Source organism: Fusarium mangiferae (assembly GCF_900044065.1).
Source record: "Fusarium mangiferae strain MRC7560 genome assembly, contig: FMAN_scaffold014, whole genome shotgun sequence".
NCBI lineage: Eukaryota > Fungi > Ascomycota > Sordariomycetes > Hypocreales > Nectriaceae > Fusarium > Fusarium mangiferae.
In genome coordinates, this window is record NW_024573934.1 from 916,206 (window position 1) to 939,595 (window position 23,390).

General features: G+C 49.7%; 9 protein-coding genes across 9 annotated transcripts; 3 read left to right on the forward strand and 6 right to left on the reverse strand.

Annotated features, from left to right (window-relative positions):
- Nucleotides 1-551: 551 nt before the first annotated feature.
- On the reverse strand, nt 552-2,522 carry FMAN_14889 (uncharacterized protein; the record flags this gene model as incomplete). Its single annotated transcript, XM_041822802.1, has 4 exons — nt 552-785; nt 870-1,353; nt 1,409-2,193; nt 2,256-2,522. 4 exons carry the CDS (start codon nt 2,520-2,522, stop codon nt 552-554), a joined length of 1,770 nt encoding a protein of 589 aa, XP_041688446.1.
- Nucleotides 2,523-3,337: 815 nt separating this feature from the next.
- FMAN_14888 (uncharacterized protein) lies at nt 3,338-5,115 on the reverse strand (the record flags this gene model as incomplete). The annotated part of the gene is made up of 2 exons (XM_041822803.1): nt 3,338-4,855; nt 4,990-5,115. The coding sequence occupies 2 exons, from the start codon at nt 5,113-5,115 to the stop codon at nt 3,338-3,340; spliced, it is 1,644 nt and encodes a 547-aa protein (XP_041688447.1).
- Nucleotides 5,116-6,359: 1,244 nt separating this feature from the next.
- FMAN_14887 (uncharacterized protein) lies at nt 6,360-7,630 on the forward strand (the record flags this gene model as incomplete). Its single annotated transcript, XM_041822804.1, has 2 exons — nt 6,360-6,619; nt 6,685-7,630. 2 exons carry the CDS (start codon nt 6,360-6,362, stop codon nt 7,628-7,630), a joined length of 1,206 nt encoding a protein of 401 aa, XP_041688448.1.
- Nucleotides 7,631-8,074: 444 nt separating this feature from the next.
- On the reverse strand, nt 8,075-11,434 carry FMAN_14886 (uncharacterized protein; the record flags this gene model as incomplete). Its single annotated transcript, XM_041822805.1, has 2 exons — nt 8,075-11,249; nt 11,313-11,434. The coding sequence occupies 2 exons, from the start codon at nt 11,432-11,434 to the stop codon at nt 8,075-8,077; spliced, it is 3,297 nt and encodes a 1,098-aa protein (XP_041688449.1).
- Nucleotides 11,435-12,349: 915 nt separating this feature from the next.
- On the forward strand, nt 12,350-13,750 carry FMAN_14885 (uncharacterized protein; the record flags this gene model as incomplete). Its single annotated transcript, XM_041822806.1, has 3 exons — nt 12,350-12,869; nt 12,952-13,337; nt 13,406-13,750. 3 exons carry the CDS (start codon nt 12,350-12,352, stop codon nt 13,748-13,750), a joined length of 1,251 nt encoding a protein of 416 aa, XP_041688450.1.
- Nucleotides 13,751-14,573: 823 nt separating this feature from the next.
- Nucleotides 14,574-16,538, reverse strand: FMAN_14884 (uncharacterized protein; the record flags this gene model as incomplete). Its single annotated transcript, XM_041822807.1, has 6 exons — nt 14,574-14,739; nt 14,822-15,249; nt 15,305-15,567; nt 15,728-16,090; nt 16,152-16,238; nt 16,295-16,538. 6 exons carry the CDS (start codon nt 16,536-16,538, stop codon nt 14,574-14,576), a joined length of 1,551 nt encoding a protein of 516 aa, XP_041688451.1.
- Nucleotides 16,539-17,451: 913 nt separating this feature from the next.
- Nucleotides 17,452-19,323, reverse strand: FMAN_14883 (uncharacterized protein; the record flags this gene model as incomplete). Its single annotated transcript, XM_041822808.1, has 5 exons — nt 17,452-18,132; nt 18,183-18,381; nt 18,435-18,689; nt 18,744-18,830; nt 18,881-19,323. The coding sequence occupies 5 exons, from the start codon at nt 19,321-19,323 to the stop codon at nt 17,452-17,454; spliced, it is 1,665 nt and encodes a 554-aa protein (XP_041688452.1).
- Nucleotides 19,324-19,745: 422 nt separating this feature from the next.
- Nucleotides 19,746-21,215, reverse strand: FMAN_14882 (related to MNT3-alpha-1,3-mannosyltransferases responsible for adding the terminal mannose residues; the record flags this gene model as incomplete). The annotated part of the gene is made up of 1 exon (XM_041822809.1): nt 19,746-21,215. The coding sequence occupies one exon, from the start codon at nt 21,213-21,215 to the stop codon at nt 19,746-19,748; it is 1,470 nt and encodes a 489-aa protein (XP_041688453.1).
- Nucleotides 21,216-22,351: 1,136 nt separating this feature from the next.
- FMAN_14881 (uncharacterized protein) lies at nt 22,352-23,198 on the forward strand (the record flags this gene model as incomplete). Its single annotated transcript, XM_041822810.1, has 2 exons — nt 22,352-22,565; nt 22,630-23,198. The coding sequence occupies 2 exons, from the start codon at nt 22,352-22,354 to the stop codon at nt 23,196-23,198; spliced, it is 783 nt and encodes a 260-aa protein (XP_041688454.1).
- Nucleotides 23,199-23,390: the final 192 nt, after the last annotated feature.

Genomic DNA, 23,390 nt, shown 5'->3' on the forward strand with positions numbered 1-23,390 from the left:
GGATCGTGCACCTTATACAGTACAACCCCTGAATTATTGTTAGCTCGATACAGCCCCACCTTAGAAAGCAGGGGTATCTATAAAAGTCTTAAAAATAGCTATTTAAAATCTTTAAAATATATAAAATAAAAGCTATAATATTTAGAAATAAAATCTAATTAGTTTTTTATTTATATTTTTATAAAATAAGGAAACTCTATAAGATATAGAGTTTAGGCCCCTGTAACTAAGTCACAGGCTAACAAAAATACAGGGGTTGTAGTGTAATTTAGCGTAAGTTCATTAAAGACATGATGAGTAGCTGTATCAGTCCCGGGCGGGTTCTCTGTTCACTTTATTGACTAGAGAAAATGAATATAACATTCATCTATAGAAGTTCTTATACTCTGGCTAGGGCTTCCTCTACCAAGCATGTACCAAGCATGTACCAAATAAACCCCCACTAACATTGTCCACTTATCTATACATACCTCGCAGACAAAACAAGGTGACCGATGACGACGCCCAATTGATGAGGACAGCCATTTAAGGTGCAATTCCAAGCTAGCTCTTTAGCGTCTAATGAAGCGCAGATCGTACGCTGGAGGCGTCAACATGAACTGTTCCGAGCCAGTAGAAGCCCTAATTTTAGCCTGCTCCTGGGTCTCGCCCGGCTCGGGCACAACCTCCCAGCGGAAGTTCATGATCATATGTGCCAGGAAGCACACCATCGTTACCTCTGCGAAGCGCTTTCCAATGCACTGACGCGATCCGGACGAGTAGCCGATAAAGTCCTCATACGAGACCTGCGTGGTTGAGAACATTAGTCCTTGATTCAAATGTTTCCTTTGTGTTTGGACAGAGGGAGGAGCGCGGGGAGATAAACTTACAGTCACCTTTTTGTTGCCATTCGCGTCTTCAGTCTCGCGAAGGTGGCGCATTGGGTTGTATGTTTGCGGGTCTTCCCACTTGAACGGGTTGACCCCAAACGCGGCCGTATCGAGGTGCACGCGCGTGCCCTTGGGAATGGCAACGGTGTGTTGGTGTACCTTGGCCTCAGATGGGTTGGCCGCGTCACCATCCCATGTTGTGTAGCTAAGCGTGGTGTCACGAGAGGCCACGCGCGTCATCTGCATGGCCAGGTCGCGCATGCGGAGTGATTCAATGGTAGCAGCAAGGACCAGAGGGAAGTTTGCCATTTCCTCGTAGTCAAAATACTTCAGTGGCTTCGCGTCTCCCACGCTTTCGGCCTCATCCAAGGAAATAGTGTTCACCTTGCTGATCTCCTCATATAGCTTTTCTTGCCAATCGGTGTTCCTGGCGAGAAGTGACAAGACCCAAGTCAGCGTATGAGAGGATGTTTCGTGACCAGTACTGAGTTATTTGTTAGTCAGAGTATACATGACGGTCGAGTGCCATATAGACTTACACCATGAAAGAGAAAATATTGCCTTGAACTTCCTTGTCTGATAGCCCGACATTGGGCGCCACGTATCCCTTCTCAGCCCTTTCAGCCTTCTCCACATCGTTCTGGGAGTCGACAAGCGCGTCAATGAGGTTCCTGTACTTTCTCGGTCGGCCTGGGACCTCTGCGGTATCCTTCATATCCTCAATTCTTTGCCTTGTCTCAGCCTGCGCGTTCTTAATGTGAGTGACGAGGGATCGCTGCGCCCAGCCAGCGCGACGTAAATGCAGTGAAGGACTCCATTCCAGGAACCACAGCGGAAATATGGTCTGTACAAATGGAGAATCCCACACAACCTTCAGCGTCTCGGCGAATGGCATTAGGTCGCTTTTCGCGTTGCGCTGCGACTCCTCTGCTGGATCCCAGGGGATGTCAATATCGAACCACGAGGCGCCGATGGCACCTAGTGTCACCTTCAGCATGTTTTCTTTCATATTTCGTACAATGGGAGCTGTCTGCGAGTTTGTGGCCGCTGGATAGATGCGCTCTTCGCGGAGTAAGGTCCTCCACATATTGCGCATGTTGTACCATCCGTTCTCCATGAGCTCGTTGTTGAAAACTGCTTTGACGACACGCTTGTGTCTCTCATGCTGGGCGCCGTTCTGTGCCGAGGCGAGCTGCAGTCCAAAGGTATTCAGCATGCGATAGCGGATCTTCTCAAGAGGCTTGAGGAAAATGTCGCCATTGCGGCCGATTTCCCGAAAGATCTTTGGCGATCCGAAGAGATAGGCTACTCCATTAGGTGAGGACTAACAATGAGATACCTGCGTCAGTAGTTGCTCTTCCTAGAGAATTAGGAGGGGGCACTCACGGCCTCCGTGATGACGATCATGTCGGAGCGCGCGTTGGCGAACTTCTTAAAAGGATCCTTGAGGGTGAACTTCTCCATGGGGACCAGGATGGGAATGCGAGGATACCAAGAACGAATAACGGACTCGAAGATCATGATTCCGCTGTGGATCGCGGGGTGACCATTGCGACGAACCTTGAGGACGGTGCGCGCATATGTTACTAGCCATTGGAGCACAATGATAATGGGAAGGCCAATGGCGCCGATGAGCAAGAGAGGGGACGCCATGGTGAAGTGAGGACCGAGGCTTGTTTCAGCGACAGTGAAGCGGAACCGTATCAAATCTGCGGTAGAAATTGACAATAATCAGTTGTTTAGAAGTCTTTGTAAAGGAGCTGTTGATCGTCCCGACAAGAATGCTGGGGACAGCTACTTACACCTTTGGTAAGACTAAGACTAGATGGACGAATATGTCCTGAAGTACGGATAAAGAACCTATGGATGAGGATATTCCCGAAGGGATGTCGTGCCCAACTTCTATCGATCCCGATCATGCTTATGCTGCCTGTGGCGTCAGCCGTGCTATGGCCGGGCAGGGCGGAGGTATACCCGGAGCAGCCAGTTGGAGGGGCTGAGACGGGGCCAGATCAACGGGGCGGAAGTGAGCCCAAAGCGGCAAGTGTCCATCGGCCAGCTACCAATCTGAACGAGCTGCCTGTCAGCACTGGATGCGTGTCTTACACCCAGAACCCGAGTGGCTGTACTCTCACTCACAGCATTCAGCCCCAGACCGGCGCTGAAAGTCATGTAGTACAGAGGGGCAAGAAGAAGTGCTGGCAATCACAGAGGCCCGACTCAGAACACAGAACACGTCACTTTAGATCATCTCGTGGTCGTTTAAAACTCTGTGAGGTCTCGATGTTGTATATCGCTGTACTTGTATAACTGCTGTGAACAAGTATAGTTCCCATTTCTTTGCATTTGACGTGTCTCTCTCAATAGTCTACCGAAAATGATTGCTCCTTGCTTGTCTATTGCAGGAGTAGTCCGTTTTCCCAATCCTAATAAACTCCATGCAACTCGTTTCATAATAGAATAAGGCCTTAAGAAAAGTGGCGAAATGACAAGGAGATGAGAAGTTTGTTAGATCTCTTCCGTAGAGCCTGGACTAGCCTCTCATGCCAAGGCCATGCATTTGCACTTATTGTCCCCTCAGCCATGGTGATCAGATTGCCGAGTCTTGTCACGCGGGACTTGATCAGGTTAATAACCAGTTCCATCTCATCGTCGTCGTCGATCTGCCATGCACCCACCCCAGGCTGCAGCATCTGGGACGATCGGGACAGGGATGACACCTCTAGCCCCGGGCGCAACGGCCTTGCCATGACTTGCATGTCTAGGGCAGCAGCGGTGCCGTTGGAACTGACCTTGTTTATGTCATCGTCGCTTCTGTTGCAAACAAAACGCTCGACCGCCTCCAGGCTTGTTAAAATGCGATCGCACATAGTCATTATAAGCATGACAAAGTCCGGACGCGACCAGCAGGTGCCGCACTGGACAAGAGAGTCGCAGCGAAGTAGTATCATCTTCTGGCGCTTCAGGATCGTTTGCTGGGTCATGAGGGGCGAAGTTGATTGATATGTTGTCGCGGCTGTTCCTGCGCCTGACCCTGAGTCTGACCCTGACCAAGATGGGCCAGACGAGTATGAAGAGCCCGCTGACGTAGAGCTGGGAGTTGATGCCGCCGATGGGCCAGCCATGGGATCGCCCCAGACGAGCTGAGACTGCATGGCCTCGTAGATGCTCACGGCTGTCATCATACAGCAGCAAGGTGAAGATGAAGAAGTGGAGGTAGCAACTGAATCTGGTGGTGTAGAGGAATGAGTCGCAGCAGGCCGAGGCTCGGTTGTGATCCTTTTAGGGTCATGGGCACCGCTTGGAGCCAGGGTTGTAGAAACCCGCGACTCATCCATCAGAAAGTCCATCGGGTCAATCCCATATTCGAACAGGCTATCTGCCGACGACGACGAGTACACCGATGTGTGATTGCTCTGCTTGCTGCTATCTCCCCGAGCAGTCAACGCTTCGGCTGTAACACCAACACCGCTGTGGCCTTCCCGACTTTTTGAGGTAGCCGTGGGCGTAACGCCGGCCATGCTGCCAAAGAAGTCCGGGTCGAACTGTGGAAAGACAGATGGTATCTGCCCTAAGGAGTCTGGGAAGAGGGTGTCGAGAAACAGTTGCTGTGCCTCTTCTAGGCCCACGTCTGGCCCTGTTGCGATATTGTTGCTGTTGTCCTGAAGTGAGGGCTGGGAGGTTGTTACAACCCTTGATTGGTCTTTGGGGGATGACATATGTGTCGATAATGGCGACGATTGTCTCATAGACTGCGCTCGAGACCGGCGTTTGTGTCTCCTTGCCTGTTGAGCCTGCTTGTGTTGGTTGGCGACTGTGTTGGTGTTGTCGTCGTCTTCATCGTCATCTTCATCGTTCCGTGACTTTGAGCCACCACTAGCGACGCTGGACGTGCGCCGCTGGGGCCTTGAGATGACCAAGTACTCGCATTTCCGGTTCTTGGCAACGCATAGCATACAGCCGTTCTCACCGCTCACGCACTTGGACTAAAGGCAACGCAAACATCAAATCAGTCTCGTCGTCGTCAAGTGAAGATGAAATAGAGGTCACTACGGTTTATCAATCAAGACTCGCCGACTGGATGGTGATGATGAACGTGAATGGCTGCGATGTGACCTACCTTTTGTGCACGGCACCTCTCACACGCAGTGCGCATGGACGTCCTGTCCTTGTCAAAGGGCGGGGCAATCTCCACGCTGAGAAGTCGGTCTCCATCACCAAACGTTTGTCGTAGGGTACTAAACATGTTGATCTCCAGTTCAGGTACCTCAGAATTGCTGGATAAATTACCTGTCGAACCAACAGGATCAGCAGTATATGTAATATGCTGGATCAGGCAATGACTGTGACTGTAGACCAGCGGACACTGGTAAACTTTATCGTCCTACCCATGCATGCATGCGTTCTCCACGCCTCTCCCCTGTATCCTTAGTCGAGCTTACGATTACATTGCGATATACTGGGTTGCAGATTGCAAAGGATTATCAAAGAAAGTCGGAGCACGGTTCCTCAAGCTGTCCTGCGCGATTTCGAACGTGCATGCAGATCATGTTCACCTTCCAGATTCCCTATGAACCATCCTTCTAGACCCCGAACCCTGAATGGTCCCTGGCCCCCAAGGGTTGCGGGGCCACCCGTTGAGTGCCATGTCCCGCCCCAGTCATCTTCGGCTTCAGTACACCTGAACCCCTGGATCCGGCAGTAGGTCGCCGATGTAGGGGTGCTGAGGGCCTAATCTCACCAATCTGATATCAGCGCGTTTGCTCCCTCAAGAGACGGGAATCTCTCGATTTCAGTAGGCTTCCCGCTGCCTGTAGAGGCCTTTTCCCCCGGGGCCAATCGAGTGTCTTCTTGGACCGGGACCGACAGGGACCCGAGCTCCACTGCTGAAGATACAGGGGTTCAGATGTAAGCACTACTCCCTAGGTGCATTCCTGCTCGTATCGCTCTGCACTGCGCCTCTGGGGGAAGAATACAGGACCCTTGATGAGCTTAGCTTACACAAAACTTCATGAGCGATCCACTGATTTAGGGTGAATTTTTATTTTCCCGTCTAGACTTCCTATACGAGCAAGTCCCGTCGCAAGGGACTGATAAGGACCATGCAAAACGGAACATATTCAGGCTCACGTCAGCTGACCGGAGTGTTATTGCTTATGGCCTTTCGGGGGTTTGTCCGGCACTGAAAATAAGCAACCGGATCAAGCCTCAAACGGAGGAATTCGTTGCTAGTGCCGGCACATGAACGTTTTCACAACGTTCTCATTCCTTTTCCGTAGAGGCGGCGTGTTTCCCAATCGAGACATCAGAGCCACAGCCTGCCTGAGTAGATCGTTGGTAAACGCCACGCCTTAAATGCACCATAGATCTGCTGCTGCATTAGATGATGCTTTCATGCATTGAAGAGTTCCAGACGCGTTTATGAACTTGACTAGAGATAACTCATTTAGCATAGAACATCCAAATCTAACAACAGAGTGGCATCATATCATGGTCAAATTCGATAGTGGTTCTGAGTCCGAGATGACGAATGGGGACGAGGTTCACATCAACACCAAACATGAGGTAAAATCCAGAATGGCCAACGGTAACGGGGTGCACAACGTCCCTGACCATGACCAATTCCAAGATCGTGCCGAGATGGAGGTTCTCATCCTTCCCGACCTCTTCAGCTCACTCATGTCGGTTCCAGCCCGTGAGAACCCCCATTATGCCAGCGTCAAAGCCGACGCTGACGAGTGGATTTCCTCGTAAGTCACAACCCGCGCATCGAACAGAACTCTTAGCCAAGTTCACCCTGACTGACGGTGTAAAGCGTGATCAACGCCGATGCCAAGTGGGCCAGCAGAAACAAACGGGTTGACTTCACCTATCTTGCAAGCATTTGGGCTCCCGACTGCAGCGCATTCGCCCTACGTACGTCAGCCGATTGGAACTCATGGGCCTTCCTCTTCGATGACCAGTTCGATGAAGGCCACTTGTCCAATGACCTGGATGGCGCCATAAATGAGATTGCCAGGACACGTGAGATCATGGAGGGTACTGCCCCGCGGTATACCGCCGACTCAGAACACCCTATTCGCTATGTGTTCCAGACATTGTGCGATCGCGTCAAGCAAAGCCCTGAGGGTTTCTACGCGGGAAAGCCATCATCAGACCGCTTCTACAGACGCTGGATGTGGGCACACGAACTCTACTGGGAGGGACTGGTCGCACAGGTTCGGACGAATGTGGAGGGTCGATCCTTCACACGTGGTCCGGAAGAGTACCTGGCCATGCGCCGTGGCTCTCTGGGCGCCTATCCTGCGCTTGTCAACAATGAGTGGGCTTATGGGATTGATTTGCCCGAGGATGTAGCGGATCACCCTTTGGTGTTTGAAATTATGGTTATCATGAGCGATCAGATCCTGTTAGTCAACGACATTCTCTCCTACGAAAAGGACCTTCGCCTTGGGGTTGATCACAATATGGTCCGCCTGCTCAAGGCCAAGGGCCTCTCAACCCAGCAGGCCATAAATGAGGTCGGAGTTATGATCAACAACTGTTACAGACGCTATTACAGAGCACTCTCAGAGCTCCCATGCTTCGGGGAGGAGGCCGATCGTGCGCTCCTTGGCTATCTCGAGGTCGAGAAGAACCATGCCCTCGGCAGTCTGCTCTGGAGCTACAAGACAGGCAGGTATTTCAAGAGTAAGGAGGATGGTGCTCGGGTCAGGAAAACGAGGGAGTTGCTTATACCAAAGAAGATGGCAGCGTTGTAAGATTGAGAGAGAATCGGAATACGATGATGGTAGAACAGCAGGATAGTTAGACTGATATTTCGGATATATTGAGCGCATATGCATATTCCTACTTATAGTTTTGTTTTACCTGCTTACTTAAGGAAACAAATCGCCCATTGATTCGCCGCGTTCTAATCTTGAAATCACTTAGGTTCAGAGCTGAACAGGTTCCAGATCGAATCGTTAGTAGTATGGTATATAAGGCAGTTATGTGGATAGTTGGTCCATTGCGTTAATAGTGCTTTGGGAGTGTTACTTTGAGTTGAAGGAACTGAGAGCTTATGCTTGCACTTCGAGCCTTGTCTCAACAGCATGGACGTGACTGTTTGAGGAAAAGGATATGTAAATGTATCAGTTCCTTATGTTATATTCTCGTCAAGCAAATTATTCCAATATATATCAAGACAGTGATCATATACAACCTCAGCCTTCTATGTTCTGTAAGGGCACATACCCAACTTCCTCCGCCTTACCTCTGCGTCCGATCAGCTCCTTCACCCGCACGACAATTCCCCTTCCCCATACCCATCTCTCCGCCTTGGGCTCCCTGCCACCGTTCTTCGCCATCTCGTCCATCCAAACAGGCCTTGTCCAAGAGTTGAGCATCAGGCTGCTGACTACCACCGTCACACTGCTGAACGCCATCGCAAGACTCGCCATTATAGGATGTACGCTAAGTCCGAATGGAAGAAAGAAACCCATAGCAATCGGGAGGCCGATAGCGTTATAGATGCATGCCCATCCAAGGTTTATTTTGATCCGGCGGAAGATGGTGCGTGTGAGTGCTAGTGAGGCAGGTATGATCATAAGCTCTGTCGGTCTCATAAGGACCATATCTGCCGCCTCCATCGCGACATCTGTTCCGCTTGCCATAGCTATGCCTACGTCTGCCGTCACAAGCGCTGGGGAGTCGTTAATGCCATCACCAATCATGCCGACAACCTCGCCGCGGTCCTGGATCTCTCGTACGATAGCCTGCTTCTGATCGGGGCTAACACCGGCGTAAACATTATTGAAGTCGATACCCACGGCAGAGGCGACGGCGAGTGCGGTAGTTCGTTGGTCGCCGGTGACTAGAGCGGTCTTTATCCCCAGTTGGTGCAAGACCGAGATAGTCGCTTCAGCGTCCTCTTTAATTGTGTCGGACAGGCACAGATGGCCCGAGTAAAGGCCATCAATGGCAATGAAGATATTGGTGGTTCCAGCGCTGCTGGTATCGCTCTTGGCTTGCAATTTGCCCTCACCAGCCGACTGGTTAAGCATCTCTGCGGCCTCGACAGCATCCTCGGGGACATCAATGTCACAATCCTTCAAGAATATGAGGTTGCCAACCAGTACCATATATCGTGACCGGTTGGCGGCAGCTGGCTCGACAGTTACGCTGACACCCTTGCCTACAACTGCTTTGAAGTCTCCGACGCTGCCATCAATGGTTCCTTCAGGCGCCATACCGAGCTCATTCTTTGCAGCGCCTAGGATAGCCTTGCCTATGGGATGTTCGCTCCCCATCTCGGCCAGGCCGACAATGGACCACCACAGTCGTTTACTAGCTTCGTCTCTTTTCCATTGCGGGACAAGACCTGTCCTAGCCACACTCATCTTACCGTAAGTAATTGTGCCGGTTTTGTCGAGGACGACCTGCGTGACCTTGGTTATACGTTCAAGGACAGCTCCTCCCTTGATCAGGATTCCGTTTTCTGCACCCACTCCGGTACCAACCATCACGGCTGTGGGCGTAGCCAGCCCAAGAGCACACGGACAAGCAAAGACAATGACGGAGATACATAACTTAACACATACTACGACCTTGCCGCCGCTGTTATCCTCAAGGAAGATCTCCGGAGGTCGAGATAAAACATGACATAGGACCATCCATACAAGGAACGTACCAAGACCTAGGATAAGAATCATGGGAACAAAGTAGCCGGCTATTGTATGAATCAGCTGCTGAATGGGGGCACGGGCAGTTTGTGCATCTTGCACTAGCTTGACAATCTGACTTAGCTGCGTGTCGTGGCCAGCTCGAGTGACACGGACATCGACGCGCCCGTCGCCGTTAACAGTCCCGGCGACGATACTATCGCCAATGTACTTCTGAACAGGCATAGCCTCTCCAGTAACCATACTTTCGTCAACAAACGTTGTCCCTCGAACAAGAATGCCATCTGCTGGAATTTTGTCGCCTGGCCGGATGACCACAATGTCATCAACCTCAAGCAGCTCTGTTGGGATGACCTTTTCCTCCCAAGCAGAGATGCCAGGCTCATGAGTCTGAGGAGTCTTGAGCACTGGGGGCTCGTCAGATGACTTTGCCCAGCTCTCTGCTGCCTTTTCTACAGCGATAGGATCAGCATAAATGGTAGCTGTGGACGGAGCTAATGACATCAGACGAGACAGCGCCTTAGAAGTCTGGCCTTTGGCGCGGTTCTCGAGCCACCGAGACAGTGTGATGAATGTGATGAGCATGGTGCATGTGTCGAAGATTGTGGAAGGTTTAGAATGTGGCTCAAGAAGGACTGAGATGAGCATAGAAAAGACGCTGAAAAGGAAGGCACACGATGTGCCGAGAACGACGAGAACATCCATTGTTGGCGATTTATGTTTAAGAGATTTGTACCCAGTGATATAGAATCGCTTGCCAATCCCGAATTGAACAGGCAAAGTGAGAACGAGGCATACGATGTCACCCAGGAATAGACCCGGTATGAGTTCGAAACGTCCAATGTCTATCATTGGGAAAGCCATAGGAATAATCATGCCGATGAGAAGAACGGGGATCGCGAAGGCAAGCGACGTCCTGAACGCTGTCCGCCACTCAGTGATCTCGCGCGTTTTTGCCAGCGATTCAAGCTGCGCGTTGTTATCCTCGCCGCTTGCAACGAGGGCATTCAAGCCCTGCGCCTCTATGGCCTCAACAATGCCACGAAGTCCTATAGTCCGGGGTTGGTAGACGACTGTCAGGCGGTCCGTACTGAGGCTGATAGATGCGGATCGGATGCCTTGGACTGCAATGAGGCCTTCCTCCAGAAGCTGGGCAGTAGTCGCATCTTTGCAGCCGAAGACCTTGAACTGAGCGGTTGTCGTATCTCCTGCCTGATGGATCGAGTCGCGCTGCGTTGATAGAATAGTAACATCAAATCCGCGATCGTCAATAATCTCGGCTATCTTCTCCGGCGAAAGCTTCGTCTCATCATAAGTAATGACGGCTCGTTCCGCCAAAAGACTAATGTTGAACTTGAGCACACCAGGCACGCCATTGAAGCCGGCTTCAACGGCGGACGTGCAAGCGCCACACGTCATGCCCTCAATGGCAAAAGTGGTCGTCGCAGTAGTCATCGCAGACTCATCTTCGCCCCCAATCGCAGTTCTCTGGTCCAAGACGTGGTTCAATCGAGTAGTCGCGGGGTTGGAACGGTCGGTCGAGAGAACCTCAGCATCAAAACCACGGTCCTCAATGATCTCCTGTATCTTGTCGGCGGGTATGATCTCCGGGTCATGCGTGACGACGGCGCGCTCCATTACGAGGCTGATGGAGACTGTTCCGATGCCATCAATGCCTTTGAAGCCTGATTCAACGGCTGAAGTGCACGAACCGCATCTGTTGAGGTTACAATGTTAGCTTCAGAGAGCGAAATGAACGAAATAGGAGTTAGCGACTCACGTCATGCCGCCGACCTGCAGCGTGGTTGTTGCGAGATGTGCGCTCGTGGGCGCTAGAAGCCTGCTAGCACTGGCATTTCCGCCATCCCCATCTTCTGGCAGGTGCATATAGGTTTGTCCCATCGCAGCGGCAATGACAGCGACAGCGACAGCAAGCAATTCGCGGGGCTTTTGGTCGTGGAGATAGTGGAGGGCCTTGCAAGTGCGCCAGGGCACTAGTTTACCAGCTGGGACGCTAAATGGATCTTCAGGATGCCGTCAGATCACCGTAACTGACTAACCAGCCTGAGTGCTGGGGGTGTCGTTTTCTAAGAGGGGCGCTGAGAAGACCGGCTTCTTCAGGTGGCGGGTAAGCGATGAGGGGATGCAATTGTGAGATTGTAAGCCAGAAGAGAAAAGAGAAGGAGAAAGAGGAGAAATCCTGTTTCTGGGTGACACAACAGAAGGTCTCAGCACAGACTGTTCGATAATTGAGATTGGGGGCGGGCGCTTAGGTACCTTGGTCTGAAGAACAACCCCTGTTTCTGTACTGGGGTCCTGTCGCGATCCACTTCCATCTCACCTCAGACGCTGTAAGGTAAGGTAGTTAACGGCAGCGGACCTGAAACGGCAATGTCCCGGCCCGTTGACCCCCCTGTGAGCTTTTTGCGGCGGCCTGGCTCTCCTAGCGTCCGCCTTACCAAGCCACAAGTTCCCTTCCTAGTGCAGTGCCCGGCATTGAATTAGCATATGTTACCTACCAAATGACAATGGCGGGCTTTGCCTCACTTGGGTTGGAGTGAGGTAGACATCGTCTTCCTTCTTCTGGCATTCTCCCGGATAAATTAAGGCTGAGCATGTCTGTTGATTTTTTTGGTGAAGGATCAAGGCCTCTTACATTGGATCATCTGTCCCAATTGGATCAGTGTTGTGCGTGACACTATATGTACAGCTTGTTCTAGATTGTGACTTTGGCGACACCTCCGCTTCATCTTTATCGCATGTTTATCAGCTATCATTTAATCTTCTATCATACCACTCATATGTGCTTTGGTCACTATGTCTATCGATATTGATCATCAAAACCCCTCCGACGTCTTGAAACTGAAGACACCGGCTGTAACCATAGCTGGATCAGACGTTTCTTTCGACGACACCATGTCGACGAGATCTTCCCGCTCCAGTGTCCCGAGCGAGATGACGTGCCCTACCGCCTCAGATGAAAAAACGGAAGACTGTGAAGAGACCAAAGTCTCCGAGATTTCCAACAGAATTCTCGATGTAATTCTAGAATACTCGCTTCACAAATTCGACACCACCGAGGAACTTCATAGCGCCGGCAGGCCCAAGTTCCTAGCCGTCGTCTCACGCTTTGTTAGGGCACGGCAAAAGGTAGTGATGTGTCTCCCGGCATTCCCGTTCAAGTCAGCAAATAAGGTCGAAAAAGTGCTGGGTAACCTCCCCGATAAGGCTGAAGAGCTGGCACTTGCAAGACTAAACTCCATATGTGTCACCATTGGCCAATTTTATGAGCCCGGGGCGGAGCTGACTGTCATCTCGGACGGCCTCGTTTACAATGGTACGTTTATCCTCTGCATCCCTCCCTGGAAACAGGGTGAAGTCTCTCACAGCCACCGGCACATCACTGATACTTCATCTAGACTTACTGGGCATTTCCGATCAGGAGACCTGGCGCTATGGGTCGGCGCTACGGACAATGGCCGAGAGGAAGGGTTTCTCTCATCTCTCATTCTCCCGTCTACAGGACTTGGTCGCAGTGAAGGGTCTACCGAATGACCTTAATGAGCTCACGTACGTGGCCAACGCAACTAACTTCCGCCGGACCCTGTTTAACAAGTATGGCCGGGACGGCGATCTTGACATTGACCACGAAATCGCCGTAAATCCGGACACTCTCGGGACGTATAAGGGGTACTGCCGCTTTCTCAAGTCAGATCTGCAGCACATTTTCGGCCCAGCCAAGAGCAGTGCCAAGTACAGGAAGGATGTTAAATATCTGGCCAAGCAGATGCTGATCCGTGGATATGTAAGTTCCCAGTTCATTTTTATACCCGCCCGTGTTTCTGTTGCTAATAGAATCTCTCTTGCGAATAGGCCTTTGCAGGAGCCGTCAAAGCACGCTTCCCGAACCACTTGCGTCTTAGCATCCACCAGTCCACTGGGGAGCACAAGATCTCTTTGAGCTTGCTCAACACCAAGAGTGGTTTCACAACACCATGGCATTGCAGCGTTGTTCTGATGGCCGATGGTGAATGGCTTAGCGGCCTGACGGTCGACTTCAAAGCAGACCGGCTCCTGGAGCTGGTCGAGGAAGATGGCCGGCCGAGCTACTTCAGGGAAGTCCTTCGTCAGAGACCATACCTGATGGAGAACGCGAAGCCGCGTATACTTATTCAACAGGAGCCGCAGGCCCATAGGCCAAGAATACGAGCATCCTGATCGACTGAACAGTGAGGCTATAGCTTTGACTGCTGTCATAGCCTGGAGTTGCAGGTGTACAAGGACCGCTCACCCTCACTCCTTGAAGAACAGCTCGGACTAGAGGAGGCCTTGGCATGGATGGTTGGCATATTTACGAACTAGGATAAATTCAGACAGCTTTAGAGAGATTTAGTAACTTATACAAGAATGTAACGAGATACCTACCCTACCGACTTCAGGGCGTTGAAGCACGCCAAGACGCACCACCGAATCCCATGTGACATGCAAACTGTATTGCCTCTGTAACATGCTAGTTCTTTTTGAGATTACGGCGATAACAGAAATTAAAAGACATGGACAAAATACGATTGGTTTCCTACAGCCGCCTTGGGTAAATCTGGCGGTATATGTGTTGCAGAAGGGCGAGGGATTTTGACCTGGTCGAACCCAACACTTGGACCACCCAACCTATATGCACTATTTACTATTGTTGCTATGGGCTCATGTTACTACAAAGAGCTTATACTTTCGAAATATTTCGAATTCAGTTTCATGTATCTTTGTTGTTTTCTAGTTCTAAGTTTTAGTAGTTCTTGTATACAGTCTTAAACCATTGCCTAGGTACCATGAAGGTCATTCCTTTCCTTGGCTAAGAATTTGCCATTGAAAAAGAGCTAAATAGATGTTGTTGACGTACGAGAAAACACCTCCGGTGAGTCTTGCAGGATGGACGAAGTGCCGAAGGAACATTCATGGTTTGCAAATCCATACTGGTAGAAATTGCTATAACGCTCTCTAACATAGTTCATGGGAAACCGAATTTTGGATGGGCTCTCGCATATCATGTGATCTTGATGCGAGTCGATATGTGTCCTTTCTTCGTCTGCAAAACCACCAGGTCATGGTCATACGTGAGATCCTCAATCGTAGTCTCGAAAAGTTCAGCCTTCGGGATAATTCGAAAAGCCATCAGAGTGGCCATGATATAGATCTCACACAGCGCAAGACTGTAAGACACATCTGTTAGCCTGAAGACTACGACTTTGAAATTCTCCGCAGTTGAAACCGGGGAATAAGGATAAGACTCACCTCTCACCAACACAAACTCTAGATCCCTTCGAGAACGAGATAAGAAACTTTTGCAGCGTATAATCAGGCTTGCCGTCGGGTAGCAACCACCGGTCAGGGTTGAAAGCGTCAGGGTCCGGAAACAACCGCGTGTCCCAGTGATTGATCATGGCCGTCATGCTCACAGGTGTACCTCGGGGGATCACAAATTGCGTCTTTTCATCTTGACTCTTATAGTAGAGTTCCTCCTCACGGGCGATACGAGCTGATCGTGCGGCCGCCCCAGGCTGGTGTCGTAGAGACTCCTGAACAAGGGCCCAGAGGTATGGTCTCTGCTCAAGCTGTGCCCATTTTAGGTTGTTTGGATCAATGCCTTCGAGGTCTTTCATCAGACGAGCATAGATCTTGGGTTGGTGAAGAAGGTGAAACGTCATAACGGTGAGAATAGCCTGTGTTCGGTCAGTCACAGCAATTCGACCTGTCCAATATGGTATCAAAACTGACCGCAGTGGTTTCCGTTCCAGCAACAAGAAAGACAAATCCCTCACCCGAAAGACGGTAAATGCTCTTCTCTTCCTCTGGTAGGACGTTGGAGTTTAGAATCTCGTTAAAGACACGGCCGCCATCGGGATTTGCTAGGGCAGTCTTGATATAGGCTGGGATAACATGATGCATTTGGTGCATTATCCTCTTGACATCATCACCCATATAATCCGCGAAAATGGGGAGGATATCGGCCAGTCGCCTGGCAAACCCGTTGTGCCGCACTATCCACCACATCATTAGCATAACCGCCTAGTTGAAATGCACTTCATGACCAAGAATATGTTTCTGCTTTATATACAACGAAGCATCTCAGGCAGACATATCTGTACGTGCGAGACGCGACCAAAACAAAACAGTAAAAAGGACTCTCTCTGAACGTACTCATGTATGTGGTTGTCAAGAAGGACGAGGTCCAAGTTCCAAAGTTGGGCTCCCAGCCCTCCTGCTTGATAAAGCCCATTGGCTCTCCGAATGCGTACTGGGAGAAGACATCGGCAGTATAGCAGTTGAAGGCACCCTTTACTTCGAATGCCTCCTTGCCGGTCCAGCGGAGCATTTTCTCAATAGCAAGTTTAGCGTAGTTGTAAACTTCGTCTTCGAGCTTGAGAACCTGTCCACGTGAGAAGAAACGTGCATGGGCAGCGCGACGTTTGCGATGTAGCTCGTGCGGTCCAGCCGTGCCGGTTGCCATTGAGACTGGGCCAGCGCCTGCAATTTTGAGGTGGTGTTGCCATTTATCGCGGACTGGAAGAATTGTAAGCGGAATAGTTTCATTGAGCCGAGCCGAGCAGTTGAATGGACATACTTCTACCTGGCTTCCCCGTGTAGATCTCGTCGGCAAAGTAGGGGTCACTACAATGAAGCTCATCGGGGCTGACGCGCACGATTGGGCCTTCAACAACTATCAGTTACTTCAATTTTATTAGGAAGTCCTCGTCAAGTACTCACCATACTGCTCATGCATCTTCTCTATCCTCCTGCCATACCGACCCATGAGAATCCAGTCATAATAAGCTTCATATATATACGAAGCGGCAGCAATTTTTGGGCCTGGAAATTTAGAGAGTGGGTGCAGAGGGGATATGTTGTAGAGCGCGAGCGCGACACGATAACCAAGCCAAACTCCAGTGAGGCCAAGCAGCGCTGAGGGGCTTACTAAACGCTCGAGAGAGATTGAATTGAGGCTGTCCATGGTCGATGAATTGTATCCCAGTAGTGAGCTTGGGAGGATCGAATTAGACACCAAAAGAGACGACACACCAATAAGATAACCAACCCACAAATTCTATGCCAATAGACTCTATATATCGCGTCCCTTTAATTGAACAGACAGATCCTGAGGGCCAAGCCATGACATGCGATCTATATGCGGCAAGCCCCCGAAAGCGGGACTTACAGTACCGTAGCACTGCCTGTGTCGGATCAAACTACAGTGGAGCGGTGTTTAACCACTTTCGGACACTGCCGGTTCACCCACTGGCACCGCGACCCTGCTTACACGGACCAGACCCTGCTGAGACACGTACTAAATTTAGAAGGTCAGCGTTGACACCGGTCATTAACTCGTCTGAAATAACGGGCCAGAGCATGTAACGCAATAGGCCTGGCACTGTTACGGCTTCAGCGTTTCGAATCAGCGAATCACATATCTCGTCACCGCGCGCTGAGCAATAAAGTTATGGAAACATGGTACAGTAAGCTAATATAGTTAAGGGCCAATCTCCAACGATGATTCTCTTCTATTCAGTTTGCTCTCACAAGGTTGAGGCTGAAAAAATACACATTAGCGTAAGTAATACTTTTGCTTAAACGATTGATAGCTCGTAAACATTGAAGAGGAACAAGGTCTGTGTTTACGAAAATAGAGCCCAAGAGGCGATGTTACTAGAATAAAAACAAGAACTGGGTGTGATCCTGTATTCTCCTTGAGCTTCAATCGTATGAAACAACTATCGTTGCTGTCACTTCCCCCACGCTCAGCATCAATCTCGAACTTCAGCGCCTAATCTTGTCAAGATTCGATTGTTCTATTATCGCTACATAAATCACAATTTTGCAGCTGCATGTCGTCATGATATGCTTTCACTAGACCCAGATGTCAACTGTTACCGTATCTCTTTTCTCATCACACTGCAATGGGGGCAGCGAAAAAGACCGCAGCGAGGACAAGCTTCCGCCACTATTCTCATCCCATCACTTCCACAGCCGCAACATGTCCAGACCCAAAATACTTTTCTTCGCTTAGCCTTGCTCGATCGCAATGGACTCTTCCCTTGGGATATAGTTCTCAATGTCGATGTTTCGTTCATCGTAGGGGCCAATATGTGGACTTTCTTAAAGCAAGTGATTTGCTGATCCAGTCCGACGATGTCTTGATTTGTTTCAGAAGCTTGTGCCCGTCGCCAGTATGGAATTAAGTCGTAGACTCTGGACGTAATTCTACTTTCGCTGACAGGAGGTTCTGTTGAAGAGTTCCTGGGTAGCATGGAGTACATCAGATCACACTTTTGACATGAAAATGTTTTCTCGCCACCTATTTTGACTGCACGTCCTTTACAACCAGGGTTGGGGCACTTGGCCTCTGAAGCGATCCTCTGTTCTGCAATCATCTTTATGGACATCGAAATTTGGCATCCAGGGCGGGCCATCGTTTGCCAAGCAATCTCAACATTAGAGTTCAGCTTATTTGTTGTTGCATCTGCGCCGATGAAGAAATATTGCTTTTTGGCTATATATTGTTGGCCTGGACAGTTCTCGAACTGTTTATTGAGGAACATATCGACATTCTGATTAATAGTTAGCTACCATGTGAGCGTGGCGCTGCAACCTCACATACCGCCCAGTGCCTGAAGAAGTCATACTGCAACGTCGTTTGACGCCCGAGAACGTCTTCAAAACTGATATTCTCGGCGATTATTAGAAGTGGTGGCATAGAGATTGATGTGCACAGGCGAGAATAGTGTCTCATTAACCCTGGAAACAGTAACCAGGCCTTCATAATGAGATTGTGCAAATCGCGTGTGACAGCTCGAAGCCTGGCCACAAGCGTTTAGTTCATGATAAGTAAGACTTCCTGGAATTTACCTACAGCTTTGGTAAGAGGGTTTGAGTTGTCTCTTCTTGTAGGCTGGTCATCTCATGTTGAATGGGTTGGTCCACTTGGCTTCTGGTCGGACGTCTGGCGGAGTCTTCCAAGTCTACTGCTACCGGCTGATGACTTGGACTTGATTGAGGCTCTTCAATAACTTGAGGCGGCTCAGGTGCACTAGCAGGTTGATGCTCATCGTCCCGAAGGTCAAGCAGACTTAGTTGTTCCCGAAGTTCTTCGATACTAATGATTCGGCTACAAGAAAAGTTCAAAACCATTTATATTCGTAGACTCCTGGATAATACATACCGCTCTTGAAGTTGTGTCATGACCTGTTCATTTTGGACTCTGATAATGTTGAGCTGGCTGTTCAGCTCATCGAGGCCGTTATTGTTGCTTGCGTCATAGTCAGCACACGATGGATGGTAACCGACAGGTCTAAGTACTCCTCTTGTAGTTGAGTGACAAGGTTCAGCGTCTGAATCTGTGTCCCGATCCTTGAGCGCAGATCATCGACATGCTTCGAGTAGACCAGAGCCCATTGCGCCTTTCTTCCAACACCGCGGTACCACGCCGACGATCTTTGGTGACCCAGGCTGGCATCGAATTTGGATATCAGGTCGAGAAAGTTTGCTAGTGTAGATAAAGTGAGATCTGCTTGTTTCCGCGCATGCTCTGCAAAAGGATTGCTGCTTCTCTGCCGCGTCGCGCCGGTCTGCTGTTGCTGCAGGTGCGACAACACGTCTTTCAAAAGATTCAAATCGGCCAACACTTGGAGATAATCCTCTGCAGCGCCGCCTGTATTCTTCAAGGCTTTGGTGATGTCGACGATCAAGTTCACAGCGCTAACGAAGTCGCCGGCGGAGAATCCGAAGGCAGGTACAGTCATTGTATCCTTTGGTGAGATTTAGAAAGTTGTGACAGTAAGAAGAGAACTTCGCGGGGGCGAGAGGCATTGCGATAAAACATGGCCACAATAGAATGCCTTGCGCATGCCTTGGGCGAGAACGAGCCAATACCATCGATCCTGGGACATCTACAGCACGCTGCAGGGCACTTTAGTGGTCATCCTCTCAGCCTGCTTTCTCAGCATCAATCAATAGGATAAATCGACGCACCCCCTTCATGAGAACAGGTTCAGCTTATTGGGCACCAATGCATTTCTTCGTTTGCCCAACACCGTCCGTAGCACAAAAGGAGTGATGACTAAATCATTCCAGTATGGCAGATCTAACAACATTTACTTAGTGCTCAACATCATTACTAATGCTCCTTTGTCGCAATCGATAGAGTAAAATAGCTATGATATTTCTATACTGTGCCTTTGAGGGCAATATCTACCTTCTTAGCAATCCCAATGCTCTCCCGCAATACACGCTTCTCCTCCGCGGTCAGTTCCAGTACTTCCGTATCAGTCATACAACTCATATCGTCCTTTGTCCTTCCTTTGTGCCATTTGCCATCCATCATCCAGTACTCTGGGACTTCGTAGCCATCTGGGTCCACCCGCTTGTTCTTCAACAGGCTTCCATTGTACCATAAGAGCTTGTCCTTCTCATCAGTATGAGCAATGACAAAGCTACAAACCTTTGTCACATTTGCTCCTCTACCTTCACCCCAGCCAATCATTGAACCGTAATGCGACTCAAACTCATAGCTGGACCCGCCAAGCTCAAGGCCAAGCCACCAAGATTCCTTGTCCCCGTGACCTTGCCTGTAAGTGACTTCCTCTCGAACTTCATATGTATTCTGCCATGCGACATGTAGAAGGCCAACAAGAGTACTTACTCGCGCCTTGTTGAGGACTACTACACCGGAATCACATTCTTCAGCGTAGTCTTCTGTCCATACTAGTGATTTGTTCATCTCTGCTGATGGCTCCTTGATCTGGTCCTTCCACCATTCATGCCTTTCTTTGAATGCATGTTGCCAAAGCAATCTGTCGTGGAAGAGCAACGCTCCTTTCTCGATGTATGCCTTTTGCGCAAACAGTCTTTCCGGTTGTTGAATGAACACAGCATCAGCATCTAGGAGGATGACCTCTTCAAAGTGCGACCCAAGCAAAGCAAAAGCCTTGATGGCCCATCCTCCGTCTTTGAGCCTCAGTGTAGTATCATCAAAGACATTGAAGATGTCGAGAAACTCAACATCAGATGCGCCATCAAGTTTTGCGATTCTGTCGCGATCCTTTTTGGGTAAGTCATCTTCTCCAGCATACACAATCTGTATGGGGAGACGACAGCCCAACACTTTGCGCAGGCTCACTATTAAATGGCCAGCGAAGCGAACTGATTGCTCTCCTCCACCAACAGGAATCACAATTCCTCTGGACCCTCTGTCAAAAGAGTGTCGAAGGTCAGAGAGTGGCGTTTTTGATCCCGGGTTCCGTGGTGGACTCTTAAGGAAAGGGAATAGTTGTTGGGCTGTTATCTCCGTAATATCCCGGAGCTGCCGCCCAACTTTTGAAGTCGGGTCAAGTTTGTCAGACTTTGACAGCCATTGACTCAACTCTCGTGATCGTTGACCGACCTCCCAGAAGGTATTTTTATAGGGGGCCTTAACGTGACTTTCGGCGTTTTCATTCGCCTTTTGTGAGATGTTCTTCAGCTCAGACTCGCTGATTGGTGGCGTCCAGCTGTAAGATAAGCTGGCTGAGCCCTTCCAGGTGATAAGAATAAGTAAAAGGGAAAGGCCGCCGAAGATACCCAATCGCACAAGGGCCCTAGGAGGGTCCCTGAACATTTGACCGAGCCGTAATATGAATGCCGATACCAGCGACATGTTCACAGATGGTCGATTTAGGCTCAAGGTCGTGTGACGTGATGAAGAATTGAGAATGGGAAATGGGAGAGCACAGTGAGCGGCACCTAATTAAGCCTCCGTGCGGGTCAGGATGACACCCCTGGATTCGTATTGTCAGAGATTTCCGTCATGGTCCAATCACCCGATGAATGTCATATTGCGTACAACCAACAGCATAATGAACAGAAACCAACAAGCCAACCATGGATCAGGCTGTGCCGCCCCCGTTGACGCAAAGTCTTGGCTCAGGAAGTTCGCAATCCCAGATTCTCCTCATCGCAATCTTTTCCAATTAAAGTTTTTGTGTTCTCTGTGATAGCTGATACAGATATCATCCGCCTCATCTTGAATCTGAATGTCATCAACGATAAGATGCTGCCAAGATGCGTGAGTTCAGCTATGTGGAGAAATTGCAAAAGCTTGAGATGATCCCTGCCTCGTCATGCAGGGGTCCAAAGTTTCTTCAGTGGCCTGACTCGCTGATCATTAACTAACTCTCTCGGGTTGCCCAGTCAGACCAGCCTGCTCGTTGGCTCATGATTCAAGTGTTGGCCGTAATTCAAAGATCCTAATTTTAATCCTCTCAGATATCAGGCTACTTCTTCCTGTACTCACTGTTCAACCACGTATCGGTATTAAATCTCTGTATGGAACTGAATCTGTTAACAACAAAATATCTCCGGCAAGACATGTTGAAGCTGGGTTCATATGGCTTCACGTCGGCCATCAGGGAGCTAAAAGCCAGGCATTAGATTCTTGTTCCATGAGTATAGAAGTATCTGCCGAAGTATTCGCTTGCAAGACAGGTGACTGAAGAATTCAGACCTGTAACAAGCCCTTATCTATGCTATCCAATTGAAATGCTCAAACTGTCCCAGGAAATGCAGCCAAGCCAGCAGGGTGTTGAAAACTGGCGGTTACAGAAGTTCCCGGTCACTGGCTTTTATAATGTCTGTTGGTAAAAGCACAAGCCTTCCCCTCGTAGTCGTAGTACTCATGCTGCTCCCACCATCTATCGACTACTCGGTTTTCCTTCGCCTCGAGATCTTTCTACAAATTCAGATATGCATTTCAGTTTTGTTTTGAGCGTTTCCTACGCGCTTTTACTGCCAGTAATGGCTCAAGAGGGTGTGTGCTGGGGTGTCGATGGCAAGCAGTGGACCAACAACAAACAGTGCCCAGGTTCCTCAGCGTGTTGCGGTGAGGGGGCAACTTGCATGCCAAATCGACTCTGCAAGAACAAAGGACAAGGAGAGAATGAATTCGTGAGAGGTCCTTGTGCCGTTGCACCATATGATAAGAAGAAGTGTGCTGCCATTTGTCTTTACGGTTCGTCCTTGGCCCCTTTTCTATTACATTACGTAGTCCTGAACCCGGCTAACATCCCTTTTAGAGGAGAGGAACAACCGATTCCCGCGGGTAAAACGATGCGAAGATGGCAGCTACTGTTGTTCGGAGGACGATCCTGGATGTTGCGCGGGTAAACGAGGTGTCTTCCTTGATTCAAGGGGTAACATTGAGGATGACGTGATTTCTTCTACTGCATCTCTGGTCAAGACCACCTCCTCAGCTCAGACGGCATCACCTACAATCACTGTTGCTTCCACGACGACATCCTCCGATCCAAGCCCCACGTCAAACGGTACGGAACAAACGAATACTGGGACAACCGACAACAGTCAGGGCATGAAGATCGGACTTGGTGTTGGTATCCCAGCCGCTGCTATAATCGCCGGGCTATCGGTCTGGCTCTTCCTTCGCAAAAAGACAGCCAAGCATCAAGACCAAAGCACGGCTGCTTTGCATCCCCCGATGTATCATTACCCACAACCAGGAGGTCCGCCAGACGGTTCTCAGTCACACTTTTACCAGCAACAATATCCTCAGGTATATAGGCACTATCCTGAAGTCGGTGACCAAAGAACCAAGTCCCCTCCAACAGTACAAGAGCTCCAAGGCTGATGTCGGAGACTCGATTGTGTCATATTTATTGAATGCTGCAATAGTTACCGAAGCTTTAGACAATTTTAGACCTAATTACCTAAGTATCAAGCGATTTTGGAGGCCTCTTTATGTTCCATTTCGTAAGATCGCGCAGGTTCACGCCGGCCACAGTAGATTCACACCCATGGAAGATAAACGAAAAACAAATCG